A 14,854-nucleotide genomic window follows, 5' to 3' on the forward strand; every position below is an offset into this window, starting at 1 on the left:
TGCAATTAAATGGGAATCTGGGGCAATTTGAGTATTTTATTTTAATCCCTATTTTTAATGGATATAATTTACAATACATGCAGAGTTGTTGTTGAACTCATAACACTCACAGTGATGCAAAGACAATTTCTCAACTCAAGATTTATTGAACTTACTGAGCAGCTGCTATTTTCCTTGACTGCAGGTCAAATTTCAATACACCACTGACTTTAATAATCTGCAAGGGTTTCATTTTACCACACATAGCCTATTCTGTTTTCAAGGGAGGGTCATCATGGGACACATGGGTAACTCAGTGACTTGATTTAACCCCTGTGCAGCCAATAAAATGTATCTCAGTTGCATTTTAAAGCAAAATTTGGTAAATTTTTAAAATCACCTAATATTGAATTGCATCAGCTCATTTCTGGAGATGAAAGTGAGTTTTTTGTGCTTTCTAAAGTGTCTTGATGCAGATCACTAAACTATCTAATTTGTAGCCCCAGTCAAAAATGTTAAAAAAAAAAAAAAGAAAAAAAATCAAAATAGTAATTCTGATCAACTTAAATAGAGCACCCATCTTTTCGCGTCCTCATTGCAGTCAGGATAAACGTGCTTCGTTTTATTATGAAAGTCTTGACGGGAAGCTCGTTGTGTATAACGCACGTGTTTTGACGGAGAACCGCGCGCAGGAAAGCTTGGCTGGTTAAAGTCCTCCTCCGACTCTTCAGACCACTCCTTTGAGCTGTCGACAGAGCCACCCTTCATTTACCGAAGATACCATTCCCTAGAGTATTTGTTAATTTCGAGAGTAAAAACTAAAACAGGTCAATATATTAATAGATAGTTGTAACTGTTGTTGTAACAGTCAAAGTTTTGACGTTGTGGAAACTTTCTGGACTGGGACCTGCGAGGCAAAGACAGCATGGTGTTAAAATCAGAAGACGGGATAGGTGAGTGAAACAGTCGAGGAAATACATTTTACGTCGTGTGAATATCGTTCAATGTCTTCACGGGAGTGTGTGTAGTTGAAAACCGTCTTTATCAGACGTTTATCCGGCAGTATTAAACTGTGAGCCGTTATTTATGGGTGAAGTTTTTCAAAGTAAATCTCAGGAGCCAACTGTGTGTAGGGAAGGCTGGATCGTCTGGCTGGCCTTGTTTACAGTGTTTACTACGCTGCAATTTGTACCATCACTGTTGTATATACTGAGTCAGCTTTGTTTTATATTTTATCAACCCCTGTGGTTTCCCAAAACGACTACACTTCCTTTGCCTCCTCTAGAAACACATAAACAAAAAATTACAACGTTAGAATATAAAATATATTGTAATTTGTATTGTCAGTTCACAGTAAGATACTCTAAAGATACAAGTGGATCCAATTTAAATAATCATGGAATATTAAGATATTTAAAAAGAAAGTCATTTCTATTTGTTTTATGCATATTACATGAACTATTTCCTTTTCTATTTAATTGTTATTAATAGGTCACTGCAGTTAAATATTTGTGTGTCTGCTCTGTATTTATAGATTTATTTTTTTAGTGCTGGGGGTGTCATTTCTTAACCACATGAATAAACAGTTCAGTAACACATTTAAAGCATAGTCTTTCATGCAGTGGGCTGTCACACTGGTCTATCAGTTTAATAGGCTTTGGCTCAGAGGGAACATCATCAGTGTCATTTTTCAGTCTCAGCAGCAACAGGTGTGAGAGCAGACAGTTAACTCCTCCAGTGTCAGCAACGAGGCAACACATGATTTCCTATGTTGCATTCAAGTTTTCTTTATTATATCTGCCTTTGGGTAGATTTTCTTAGTTAAAATCACTATATTATCCAGATAAGCCCTTTCTAACAGCTGTAATATTGTTCTGTCTTGTTTTGACACATGGCTGTAATTCTTCTACATAAGGTTATTATTGACTGTATTATTGTATTGGCATAAATACCTTTGAAGTCTGACAGAAAGCCTTTGTTTGTGAGCATGACACTTTCCTCTCTGTGGCTTGGTTAGCTTGCAGTATTAATTAGCACCCTTAACTTGCGTCACTGTTAATCGTTTTAGAGAGCAGTCTGACTGACTGATCCTGTTACATGCTGCTGCTCCTTTGTTCTGCTGATGGATATAGGGAGAACCTTACACACTATCTCGCCTCAGTGGCCCTGCGTGAGCCTGGCTGGCACACAGCTGCATTGTTTGCGCCGGCAGAGAGATGAGAGAGAGGGGAACAGTCGATTCTCTTCGAGTCCATTTGTCTCTGCCACTTAGAGGTGGGTGGTCTGGGAAGTTAAAGTAGTTGTCACTAATGGTTCCCTAATGAGCGGCGCTGAGAGCTCTAATGGGCCCTCCAGAACAATGTGCCCTGCCTGGCACTAATGCCCCGGTGGTTTGATAATCGCCATCCTATCCCCATAATCATATTTTAGCCTTCTTTGTGCATCAGTTGCAGCCCTCCTTTCCACTCAGACCAGTCTTCATTCTGTATAGTTACTGCTTTAATGCAAGTGGACAAAAAGTATCTACTGTTCAATGCATTGGGGTGTTGTTGTTGCTTCATGTTGTTGTAAGTTTTAGGTTTGGTAGCTCAGCAACACCCAGTAGACTGCATTGCTGACATTTTTCAGGGCAGTATCACTAGTCAAAGAAAAGGGCAATAAAACAAAGTTATAGTGTATTTTAACCACAGTGGCTTGTCACAGTAACAATAAGCTAAATGTAAGACTTTGACCATGCTATGCTATTATTCACCTTTTATTTATATTATTGTTTTCTTTTATTACTAATAATTGCCAATCATGGGTTGTCAGAGTCCAAAGTTTTCTCTTAAGAAGTTTTATTAGCAGATAGATTAATGTATACATTTCATAACAATGGTGTTATCAGCAAATATTAGTGTTTATAGTTTCTAGAAGATTTTAAAAAGTTGATTTTTAAAGTTGAACTAGTTGATTAATTGTTCATGTCAAGCTGTAAGCCACAAGCAAGTATAGAAAAATAATTTCCGTGATCATATTATCAAGGCAGTTGCTATTAAGATTTCCTGTCCACAATCTATCCAAGTCTAAACTTGAGAGAAAACAATTAATCAATTAGTCTATGGTCAGTAAGTTGAATATCTTGGAGTTTGAAGTGTTTGTCAGACAAAACAATAGAAACAATCAATTTTCTAATCTAAATTATTAATTGAATAATCAAAGAAATACTTGACAGATTAAATGTTAATGAACATAACTGTTAGTTAGCCCAATACCTAGACTTCCTGTTTTCTCTCATGATGCGGCCTGTCAGGCAAACAGTAAGATGTACCTAAGGAGCTTTAAATGTCACTACATTACTGTTAACACAGTCAACAGTTATGGCCGATTTGCATTGAAGTTGTATAAACCTATCGTCATACAGGCCTGTGACAAGCCATATCCTCTGTGTTCCCCAAATAGATCAGCTGTTCCCAAACATTTAAGTACATGAGAGGATACGGTAGATAAGAGTTTGCCAGCCACTCAGTCAGAAACGTATCAAGTCGCACAGCTTTCTTTTCTCTGGGAGTCAAAATTGTATCAGTGTCTTAGCTCTACTCATGTCTTTCTCTTTCTGTCTTGCACAGTTTAGCCTTCGGTTTATTTTCCCCTCTTTTCTTCCAGCACTGATTTGAGTGTCTTCCAGGTTTGTCTGCAGCAGGTATAGACATGCCTGGTTCGGGACAAACCTCTGTTATCAGGAAATTCAAAATGGCAGCAGGCGCGAGCTCTATAGTGAGCGCATTATCAAGGAGTGTGCTGATTTGCCTATCAAACAAATGCAGCTCAGGTGCCGGTCGGGTTTGGTTATGCTCTAGTAGTGCTTGCATTGTCTGCTCAGCATTATTTCTGTACAAGTTGTTTTGGCTGCAGGGAAGTGATGTTAAACTGACAACATCAGTGCACGAATATACATGCTTTGTTCTGTACATGGAGTAGCAGACATTTATCAGGTTTTTACAAATGATAAGGGATAGTTACAACTTATCAGTTTGTGTGTTATCTCTTTCAACAAAAGCAAAGAATACACTGATTTACGAGAAAGATCTGGCACCATTGTCAAAGAGGAGAACAATTGAGCCCTGCATGCTGAGTTCTATAGTTGCTTTGTTGGAGCAGCATTTTGCAACCCCTGGTTTTTGTCAACTATTCAAATCATGTTGTGATAGAGCTGAAGGATTTAAGTTGGACAGAATGGCTATTTTATTGCCTTTCCCACAGGATGGGTGGGTTTAGCCACAGTTTTCACTCCTCCCCTGATCTATCTACCAGTTCACAAACAGGAAGCTGAGAGTTTGACAATATATTTGACAGGAAGTGACATCCCACAGTTTGTGTGTGGGCTGAAATTTGTACACCGCTTTGCCCCAGAAAAGAGAACATAAAATAAAGAAAATATAAGAGAAGTGGAGATGAAAACTGAATAAGAAATAGATTCGAGGCACCTTCAGCTTTCCCATCATGTGTTTTCTGGACGTGTGTGTGCTATGTGTGTGTGTGTTTTACTGGCGAGAGAGGATGTTGACAGTAGGACAGCCCCGATAAGAATCAAGGCCAACAGCATCAGAGGACAAAAGCATGCATTGTGGGTAGAAATAGCGCTTCCGCTTTTTAGGAAAAACAACGAGAAGCCTCCACATTGGCCTATCAAAACAATTAATGTTGATATGCCTATAAAATGGAATGGAGATTATTAAAGAAAGCTGATCTTTTGTGTATATAATGTTGGATTGCATGTTTGTGTGTGCAGCTGCAGGATGTTTGAGCTGTGGAGTTGTCTGTATGTTTGCTTTACACTGAGGCAGTGTGTACGGTGGTAGGCCCAGCTATACGTTCTTCAGTCCCAGTTCCCACCAAGTTATATCCTCTGGTCCCAGCATTCCTGCACAGCAGCTTTAACACTGCTGGCAGACTGAGTGTGCTCTCTGTCGGGGATGTCGATGTGCTCCTGGGGTGAGACAGGTTCATGTTTGAGCAGCCTTCCTTTCTGTCCCCAGTGACTATATAGTGTGACTTACCTCCACTCATGTTAATTCAACAAGGCTAAATAGTTGATGTTATTTAACGCTGTAAAGAACATGTTATGTTGTAATATTGACATTGATAATGAAACTAGCAGGGCACTCTGACCAACCACCAACCACCAGACTTCAGACAAAAAAAAATCATAATAAATTATCTGGATCTGCCCCAAACTTTAATGGGATCTTCCCTGGCCCATTCTCCACCAGGTTCACTGCAAATTGGTTCAGTACTTTTTGTGTAATCCTGCTGACAAATAAACAGAAATGGGTGAAAAAATAGTCGCCTTGGTGGAGGTTAAAAAAATTGCCTAGCTCTAACCCTAATGACAGCTAACAGTGAAATACCAGTTACCTTCATCTTTTCAGACCGCTGTATTAAAACAATACATTGATGAAGACATGTTGTGTCCGGTGCCCCTGTCTTTGGTCTCAATGATTGTGAGGAAAAATGGTAGAAATGCAGCATTCATGTTAGGGAGTAATTCACAAGGAATGTGTGATTGTATGTATTTGATTGGCCAAATGCAGTGTGTCCCCAGGTGACGTTGTATTGTGTTCTTGTACTTCACCTTGTTTTTTCCTGCATTTCCCAGAACAACACAGGTGAATATGCCTGATCTTGAACTGCAGGGTTTTTTTTTAATACCTTTTTACAAATGTAAAGGCAATTCTGACAGTGATAGCATGACAAAATGAACGGGTTTTTCCAGTCTTATCCTTTTCTCAAAACACAACTCTTTACTTCTGTATTAGATTATTGTGTGTAGAGATGTCTGTAGAGAAATAGGTTCTTCAGCCTCTTCTAATGAATTTTTTCCTGAATTAGTACGAACTGTCATCCCAAGATGGAATTTTTTATCTTTCTGAGGTTTGTGTCTTTACTGTTGCAGTTCCATTTTAAGAACCTTCTGTAGAAAGGTGTATTTCCACATAAATATCCTCTCTAATGCAGAATATTAATCATCACTTGTCGTCTTCAACTCCACAAACACATGGATCCCATACTGAGACTAGTCAGAGGAAGCTCTGTCACTGTGGGACTGCAAAGTGCAGCCAGCACAGCAGAGGGCTCCAGGTTGACTCATCCAACTCCGCACAGACATGAGTCTGCTCTGAGCTGCAGACATACCTGAGGCAAGTGCACACTCATGCTGTAAAAACACAACGCTTGGTACACGACGAGGAGGAATGCTTGGAATCTTGCCTAATCTTTTGGACAAGCATCATTGGCAATAGGATAATGCTCATGCGCTATACTCACCATAAAAATACACGTTTGTCTTCAGCACAGACTCCATTGTTAAACTGGAGTTTGGGGGTGATAATGATATTATGACTGGTCATATGACTGGTCAGGACCGAGAAAACCTGACTTGAAGTGTTGACTCATAACAATAGCTCATACTAGAGCTTATGACTTCCTCTTTGTCTCTCTGGGAGATAATGGGGTGAATTCCTTGTATATATAGTTTACCGTCAAGCTTCTGTACTGTTTTATTTGTATTTTTTTTTAATATTAGCTCTGGGGTCACTGAGGGAAGATATTTTTTATTAGCTACATGTTACTTTGAATAAATCCTTTTTGAAAATGACCCATTTCATACATAAGGCAGTCTTTATGATATATCTGTTGGGCCTGTGGCTCTGGGTCGCCTGATGTAGCATCTTGCCCTCTAAAACACTGTGTGTCTGTAAATGTGGGTTAGAGCTCGGTGTCAAAATCAATACTTCTCGAGTAGTAAATTGTGTCCAGATTTGTGTTAGTTTCATGAATTCATGAAGGTTTCTCCCAAAAAAATATACTTAGGAAAACCTATGAAAACCTATGAAAATGGCAACTCCTGTAAGCTCAACAACATATACATCAGCACAGGACAACAGTCGTGGTTATTGACTTATATAGGCTCATATATCTTGCCCATATTGCCCTTCCCTTGTGTGTGTGTGTGTGTGTGTGTGTGTGTGTGAGGAGGAGGAGGAGGAGGAGGAGGCGGAGGAAGAGGAGGCGGCGGCAGCAGCAGAGAAGGGGATGTCCACTGGGTGGAGCCTCCATGTTAATGGTAGTGACAGCAAAACAGAAAGAGAGGGAGAGGAGGGAGTGAGATAGTGAGTAAAGCTCCTTCCCCAATTGGACTGTGTCAGTGTCCGTGTGCTGTGAGCAGGCCGGGAGCTGATATTTGTGCTGTATATCTGAAACACCCGGCAGTGTCTCTCTGCCTGACTGAAGGAGCAGGCTCCTTTTCTTGACATGTTGAGGTCCGGCTCGCCTGCATTAAACAGGAGCTGACAGAAGAAGGGACTGCTGGTCTTTTTTATATTTACATGAAGGTGGAGCAGGAAAAGAGAAGGCGCATTCTGGAAAGACAGAAAAGTGACACTTTGGAGGATTTCTCAGTCAGGTTAGCAACTCAATTTGCCGATGCTTGTGTGATTTTGTGTAACACTCCACAAGGCTGTTTGTGTCGCTTTTGGTTATTGGAACTTGCTGTCATGTGGGACTTTGGTCAGTTTCCATTGACTCTATATCCACCCCCTCCACACTTTAACTGTATTGAAGATTAAATCAGTGAAGCTGGAGACAATGCATGCTACCGAGATTAAAAAGAGCTAGGATGAACGCCATATAAAGTTTAAATCAAATCATATAAATCAAACCAGGGGTGGTTTGACTTTCTGTGCCATGGAGGTATCTGCTGGGGTGTCATGTCATTCTCCTGCACTGGGCTATGGCTTGTTGCCTTTAAGGGCAATGAATGTAGCTCCTGACTGACAGTTGACATGATTGAGTACTGGTGCAGCAGGCCAGTGACAGGGCAGTATGGTAATGTCAGCGGGGGGTGAAGGGGGTGGCCAAAAGGGCATGTATTTGTTTGACTCTCTAGGATCATGTATCTAAGCAATTAAAGTGAGGAAGTTCATCCAGCAGTGGTGGATTTTATGTTCACGGCTGACATTTTGATTTGAGATTTGAAATTTCACTTCATCAGGTGACTTCATGTGACAAAAGGGATGATTTTGATGGTTTCAGGAAGCTGTGATGGCCAACAAATGAATGTTAAGCCTAAACTTTGGGGTACAGCCAAGGATGCTTAAGCCATCAGTCCCTGTGCCTGGGCCTTGTTGAGGAATGTCCTGAGAGGCCACTTGCAGACACAAAGGGAGAGCTGTGATCGTCCCACTGCTCTTCCCACTGTCTCTGTGTTCTCCTGCCATTCGCCGTCCCACGCCTCCCTGGCCAAACACAGGGCTCCTTCTCCTGTTATCTCCCTCCCTCTGTCCCCCTTCACCTCCTCCTACCCTCGGGCCAGGTCAGGTTGGACGCTTTGTGGCTTTTTGATCCATAAATGGTAGTCCTTTTTGGTCTAGTTTGGGTTCTGTTTTTGTGTGCGGCAGCTTTGGGCCGGGAGGTGAGAGGTGAACAAGTTCTTTTGGGTGCATGATGCCCATGTTACCAACTGGCATTCCTTCACAGCCCCTGCTCTGCTTTGTTATAGGCTGTCTGGTTCAGAGGCTGAAGGGGTGAGCGTGTGTGTGGGTGTGTGGTTTCAAATATATATGAGGGAGAGTCCCCTTGAGATTTGCCGTAGTAATGAGATTCAGTCTCAGATCAGAGATCAGCAGATTAGGCAGTTGTGTTATAAATGACCTTTTCTTTCTCAAGCAGCAAACAGCAGTAAAGATCAGAAACCTTAGAGCTATTTAATAGACTTTGGTGTGCCTATTTGTGTGTGTGTGTGTGTGTGCATGTATGTTTGCCCATCTTAGCTCACATAATCGATTATTTGTATGGGTGAGTTTTGTGCTGAATGTATTAAACCTCATCATGAAGTAGACTGCTTCTTATTACAGCAGGCGCACGTATTGGTTCGGGCAAGAGGTCGATTGATTGGAGACTAAAGGGACCTTGGGGGTGGAGGTTGTGTTTTAGCAAGTTTAAAGGGAGCTATCCATGTAACTATTAGGACAAAGGGTGTACAGCAGCAACAACAACAGCCTTGAGGCACTTGGGGGAGGGGAGAAGGTGGAGGATAGCTGAAGAAAAGTGATGTTCTTGGTTGTGTTTTAGAGATAGGACTGGCTAGAAAGGTGAGAGGAGAGATGATGGAGGAGCAAGAGAGCAAGAGGTGGAGGGTAGTGAAGTCTAATGGAAAATGTGCAAGGACCAAATGGATGCAGTTTTTTCCACATAAAGATACAGAGGGGGAAAAAAGCTGTAGACACAGAACAGATGAAGAGCCTTATGCGGGGAGAGACTGCTGCTACCAGTGTCATTCATCTGCCCCGATCAGTCTGTGCACTTCATCAAAATGTAATTATGTTCCGGCACAGAAACACGTGGCTACAGAAATGGATGTGTATCACTTTGCATATTCTCATAGTCAGCAGATCACAGGCAGCATTGTGGTGTAAATATATTCATTGATGTCTCCATCTGCTGCTGTGAAGAAGCAGGATCCCACTTTTGTGTAAAACCTCCATAGAGCGTCTACCCTGTAAAACATGAGGATACACAGTAGATGGAGAGAGAATACATCCTATGTCACAATAAACTGTGTCATTTCACCATTTAGATCGTGTTGAGCATAGAGATGTTTATAAGTACACCTGTGTGTGTATATTGTGACCCTCTTCACTCAGGCCACTGGGGGTGGCTTAGATGAGGAGCTTATTTAGTTAGTAAGTTTTTTTTTTGGTCCTTGTATGCTGAGAGGAGCTCCCTAAATTGGGTCACATTTGCAGGGAGGAGGGGCAAGGTCTGAGAGATACTCAGAATCCTAATTTCCTTATTTTCCAAGGAGACTTCTTCGGTGATCTGGGTGGAAATGAGACATCAGCCTCTTCTGCCAGGATGGCAATCACAATGTGTATTAGTGGGCCCTGCCGCTGTGGGAGAGGGAGCTATAATTGGTATCTCCCTCTATGTCACCTTCCCAGAGCTCTCTGCTGACCCAGCCCTCACTAAAAACTGCTTTGCCCATCAGTGAACTCTTAAAGGCAAAAGATAAGGACACACATGGTCAAAATATTAAACAAGATTTTGGACTCAAGTGAAGCAGAAACCTTAAATGCACCAAAGTTTCACAAGAGAAAAGGGGTTATGTAAAATAAAATGTAGTTGTTGAAGGGGATGTGGATGCACCAGCTCAGGAGTGGGCACCGTGATTATACTCAAAGGGAGCGTATTGAATGTTTGATAACTTCAGGTTAAACAGCACTCAAAAGTAATGAGGGCCAGGGCACGGCAGAACAAAGCTCAGATTATATTGTCCTGGATTTGGCAAAAGAGCACCTGTGTCAGTACCTTACTGTAGGGATATTGTCATATCTGCTCTCTAGTCACACATTTTCAAATCACTTTACACTACCTTGCTCTAGGCAAAGTTATTCAATTCAGTAAAAGACTTAATGTATTACTGCTCTTTCAAAAAAGCTAATGGGATGGGGTAATTTTAGGCTTCAAATGCAAATCATTTTTTTCATTTTCTGATACTTGAAGTGTCCTTCCCAGTTTCCTGATCCTGACTTTGGTTTAATAATCCCTTTAATTGAAAGTGAATAGACTAAGTGATTTAAGATTGACATTATTGCAGTGATATAATGAATTAGAGTCTGAATATCACAGTCTGGACAATCCATTCAGATGGCATTAGTATTGAAAGTTGAAACAAAAAGCAAGTTGCCAGGACACGACACCGGGGACAGTGGGAAAGTTATTGTGTCAGCCCTGGGCATCGGTGTGTGAATGTTACACGAGTGCTTGTGACTGTGTGCGTGTAATATTTGTTCACCACTGCCACCGTTGCATGCACGCCTCCATGTGCATGTGTATGTGATTCCCCTGAATGACCTTTTTTCCAGGCAACGTGAGTCCCCGAAGTAGTGAAGATGTGGGCAGCACATATATGTCTTTCAGCCTGTGGATATAACTACATAAAGGCTCGCCCCAGCCAGATTGCTGTAGGAGCCCTCTGCTTTTAAGAGGCTGCTGAAGTAGGATATAGACAGGGCAGATGAGGAGTATTGCATCTTAAGAGTATGGAGCAGAAAACACCACATTTCCTCTCATATCATTTAATCTTCAAACTTTTTAGTCATATCACTGCATCAAAAAAAGATATAGAGATATAGAGTATCAGTAAATCTGTCTTTGCAGATACTCTTGTCACTTTATCTTAACCTTATTTGCCCTCTCTCTCTTCTGTCTTTCTCACTTCCTGTCTTTTTCTGATGACAGCCTCTTTCCATTGGCTCTGGCACTGCAGAGGTTTGCTGAATAACAGCCAAGCAAGCGCTCCCAGACAGAAGGGAAACAAGCAGCTCTCAGCATTTACTTAAGTGGATGGGTTCTCCCCTCTTCTGCTGTATTCTGGGAAATGACACCCACTTGGTGCCCACCTCTGGCATAACCATAGCTGGGGCCTTTCCCTTTCCTTATGTGGTCTTGATTATTTTGGGTGGAGTCAGGAAGGCAGTGACGCGTGTACCTGATTGGCTCCAAGAATAACTCCAATTATGTGGGTGAAGTCAGATGACGTGTGAGGCGGGAGAGTGGCCCGTTTAGTAGAAAACGTGTTATCATGCATCTGCCCTATTGATGGTATGAAAGGCTGCTCCGTGCCCTTTTCACTATGCTCTGATCCCCCACATTATCATTGTTTTGTCATTATCATTGTTATTTAATCAGCATTTTAGTTGGATGTTTCTATTCATTTTTCAGGTTCAGTTATTCAATACATTGGTTGTGAGATGTGGTTGATCTTTGTAGGTTTGGTTTGTTGGCGGGGTCAACCCACTTTGTATGTTTTCAGGGTTTTATTTCTAGGTTGTTGGGGTTGATCAGCAGCTCAATTAGAGAAAGGGGAAACAGGTGTGTGTAATTAGGTCCTCTTAGTAGTAGTGAAGGAAAGAGCAATTGGCAGCTTGCTGTGATGCTGCATATTTTTATTTCTTGGTTTATGGTTTATGTTAGTTTTTTGTTGAATTTGAGTTTGGTAATATTTTTGTTAATAAAATCAAATCAGATCAATTTTTTGAGCACGTACTCCGGTCTGCTGACCTGCTTCCTTTGGAACATCCCTTTTAAAGTTTCCAGTGACCAAACAACATCATCTGCCCTTTTTATGGGGTGGTGGCACTACAGATGGGTAAGATATTGAAGAGCTCCTTGTTTGTGCTCTCGAAGGAGGCAAATGACAGACAGTTTCCATCCCCAAATGATTATGTTCCTTTGCTCTGTTTCCTTCTGTCTCCTCCTCTGTGTCAAATTATAGTCCTTTTTGTCGCTCTTCTCCCTTGTCAGTCCTTCACTTTGTGGTCCTCTTCTATGTCAAGAATGCTGTGGTTGTCTTGCGTTAGGTCCTGATGTCCTGCACTGTGTGGCGTTGCCCAACCTGACATCAAGTTACCAGAAAGAGGAATTGACTCCCTGTTTTAAGCCTGTTCTATTTTTCACTCTTGTTTGTGCTGGTAAACACACAGCCCAGCCCTGGGTTTGCCAGCCGTGACATTAATTCACTCGATTGGGAGACAGAGTCAATAAATGCAAGAAGACCTGTGCATTCTCAGCCCCAGCAGCACTTTTGTGTTTGTGAATGCATTTGTGCCTTTTTTGTGCTTCCCAGTCTGTTTGTTAAACATTCACATCTTCCTTGATATGAGAGGCTCTCAAGGGAGGTCTGAGAAGGTGAAAAAAGAAATCTTGTGCAACATTTATTTTGATGTCTGTCTTTGCTCTGCAATATACTGTCAGCTCAGTATATTGTGAGAACCGAGCGAAACATGGTTTCCATGGATACCCATAAAATTTGGGATGGATGCGGCTGGTTTGCCAGGGATACTGTAGGCTGTGAGGTATGATGTGTGAAAGGTCAACCTTGAATGGACTGCTGTGCTCTCCCAGCTGTCTGAACAGGAAGACAACATTTGTTTGTTTTGGAGCTCCTTAATAGACTCCTATGAGGCTCCTGTTTTGGACTTCCATTGTCCATTATCCCTGTGTTAAATATTAGCAGAAATTCCAGTGAATATCATGGGTATTTGCCTCAGGATGTTTAGGTTAAGATGCCTGCTGTTATTAAAATAAATGGTCTCTATTTTGCAGCATGCATTGTCACTTTATGATATCTGTTTAATGCTGGACAGCCAAAACGCATTATATTTGGATTAAATCTTCCTTGCAGGAAAATTCAAATTAGCTGATCTTTGTATTTTTTGAATTGTGAAGATATGTTTGTGTATGTTTCTCAAAGCACTATGAAGCTCATCATTTCTGGATGCCTCGATGTGTCCTTGCTTTATTGCTTGCTGTGCTAGATTTTTTTTTTTTTAAGCGTTTGTAACCTTTCATTCTGTTGACCCTTTTCTGCAGCTACACTGTGTCCACAGTTTACTGTGGGACCAATGCTGAATTAATGATTTCACATAGGAAAGTTAAAAAAAAAAAAAAAAAAAAAGTTGGAGGGAAAAGGAACTTTGTTTTTGTGGGGGGGTCATTGGTGGTATCATGGAGAGTTGTGGAAGGAGTAGTATAAGACAGTATAGGACCCTGTGTTGAAGATTCCTCTGTCCTCAGCTTCCATCACTCTATAACCATTGCCTTGTTAACCGTTTGCAAACATTCACAGAGTCGGCCGAGCCTCGACCCCTTTAACCTTTGAACCCTGTTGCTGAGGTAATGACGGGAGGAGGGGAGGTCATGGGAGGGGCCTTGTGCTTGGCCACTGGGGGAATCAGAGAAAGAGCTACTGAGTGACAGAGATGATCTTCTAACATAACAACCGCTTTGATTTGAGCAGCACATGACACTGTCTGAGTTCAGGGGGTTTGACTGCCACTTGGCTCAGACTTGCAGCATCACAAGACTAGAGATATTTAGCAGTCTTTCAGTGTACATGTCTATGCAACAGTTATTTTGCAGCAGATCGGCCAAATGGTTGGTGTCTCACACCTCAGAGTTCAGCAAATAACTAAAATTGTGCAGAAAATTTGAATATTGTATTTTTGTTACAGTGTCACCATGTGTTTAGTTTCCAAAACTGGATCTACTATACAACATTGCCTGGTTTGCAGACATCTAACAAGATGCTTCAGTTTGTTACTAGTACTTGTACTGAAATATTATTGAGTACTACATTGTTTCTAAGAGTCCACATTCATAAATGATCGTTCTTGTTGAATGTTGTATCATGTATTGTATCATGCAATTCTTCAACAAGTGAAAACATAGTATCAAAAGTCGTTTTCCTCCTGGCATCACTTGGGTTTTTAAAGATGCACAGAAAGTTACTTATATGCAAGATGTGTTCAGTACTGGCTACTGACAAACATTACATGCAACCAAGCAATTATTGCCTTATTTTAAGGTCATAAGACACTTATTTACCAAGGAGATCTGATGCAAAAAGCACCTGTTTTTTAAATGGTGATGTAAAAAGAGTAAGGTGGAAATACTTTCAATGCAGTGCTAAAGTAAGTGCAACTGTGATTGTGCTTGGACTGCTGTTATTATTAGTGTGCAGGTAGGCAAACCCTACCTGCACTCAAAGCATAAAAGGGACACCACTAGTATGGTGTCCCTTTTATGCTTTGAGTGCAGGTAGGGTTTGCACTCACACAAAGACATTATCCATCAATCAGGACACATTGCTTGGCACTCAGTCCTTGGCACAGACAAAGCTAATTATAGCAGCCTGTAGTGTGAATGACAGGAGGAATGGCAGTGCTTTGAGACCCGTCACATTTGTGCTACTCTGGCACTGATACGCAGTACTGTTTGGCTGACCTGAGCTGTTTCATTTAGTCACACAAGTTAAATCCTCTTCAAAGTGTGC

General features: G+C 41.4%; 1 protein-coding gene across 3 annotated transcripts in view; it reads left to right on the forward strand.

Moving 5' to 3' along the window:
- Positions 1 to 14,854, forward strand: part of LOC111227307 (cytohesin-1) — a 44,521-nt gene that overhangs the window by 13,031 nt on the left and 16,636 nt on the right. The window contains exon 1 of one of the 3 annotated variants that reach the window (XM_022752740.1): positions 701 to 932. The exons of the other annotated variants lie outside the window; for them this stretch is intronic. Coding sequence (XP_022608461.1) covers positions 905 to 932 — 28 coding nt within the window. The 5' untranslated portion in view covers positions 701 to 904. Of the gene's footprint in view, positions 1 to 700; positions 933 to 14,854 lie in introns of those variants that run through there. 3 annotated transcript variants of the gene reach the window in all.

Source organism: Seriola dumerili, unplaced genomic scaffold, assembly GCF_002260705.1.
Source record: "Seriola dumerili isolate Sdu_G_001 unplaced genomic scaffold, Sdu_1.0 BDQW01000169.1, whole genome shotgun sequence".
Lineage (NCBI taxonomy): Eukaryota > Metazoa > Chordata > Actinopteri > Carangiformes > Carangidae > Seriola > Seriola dumerili.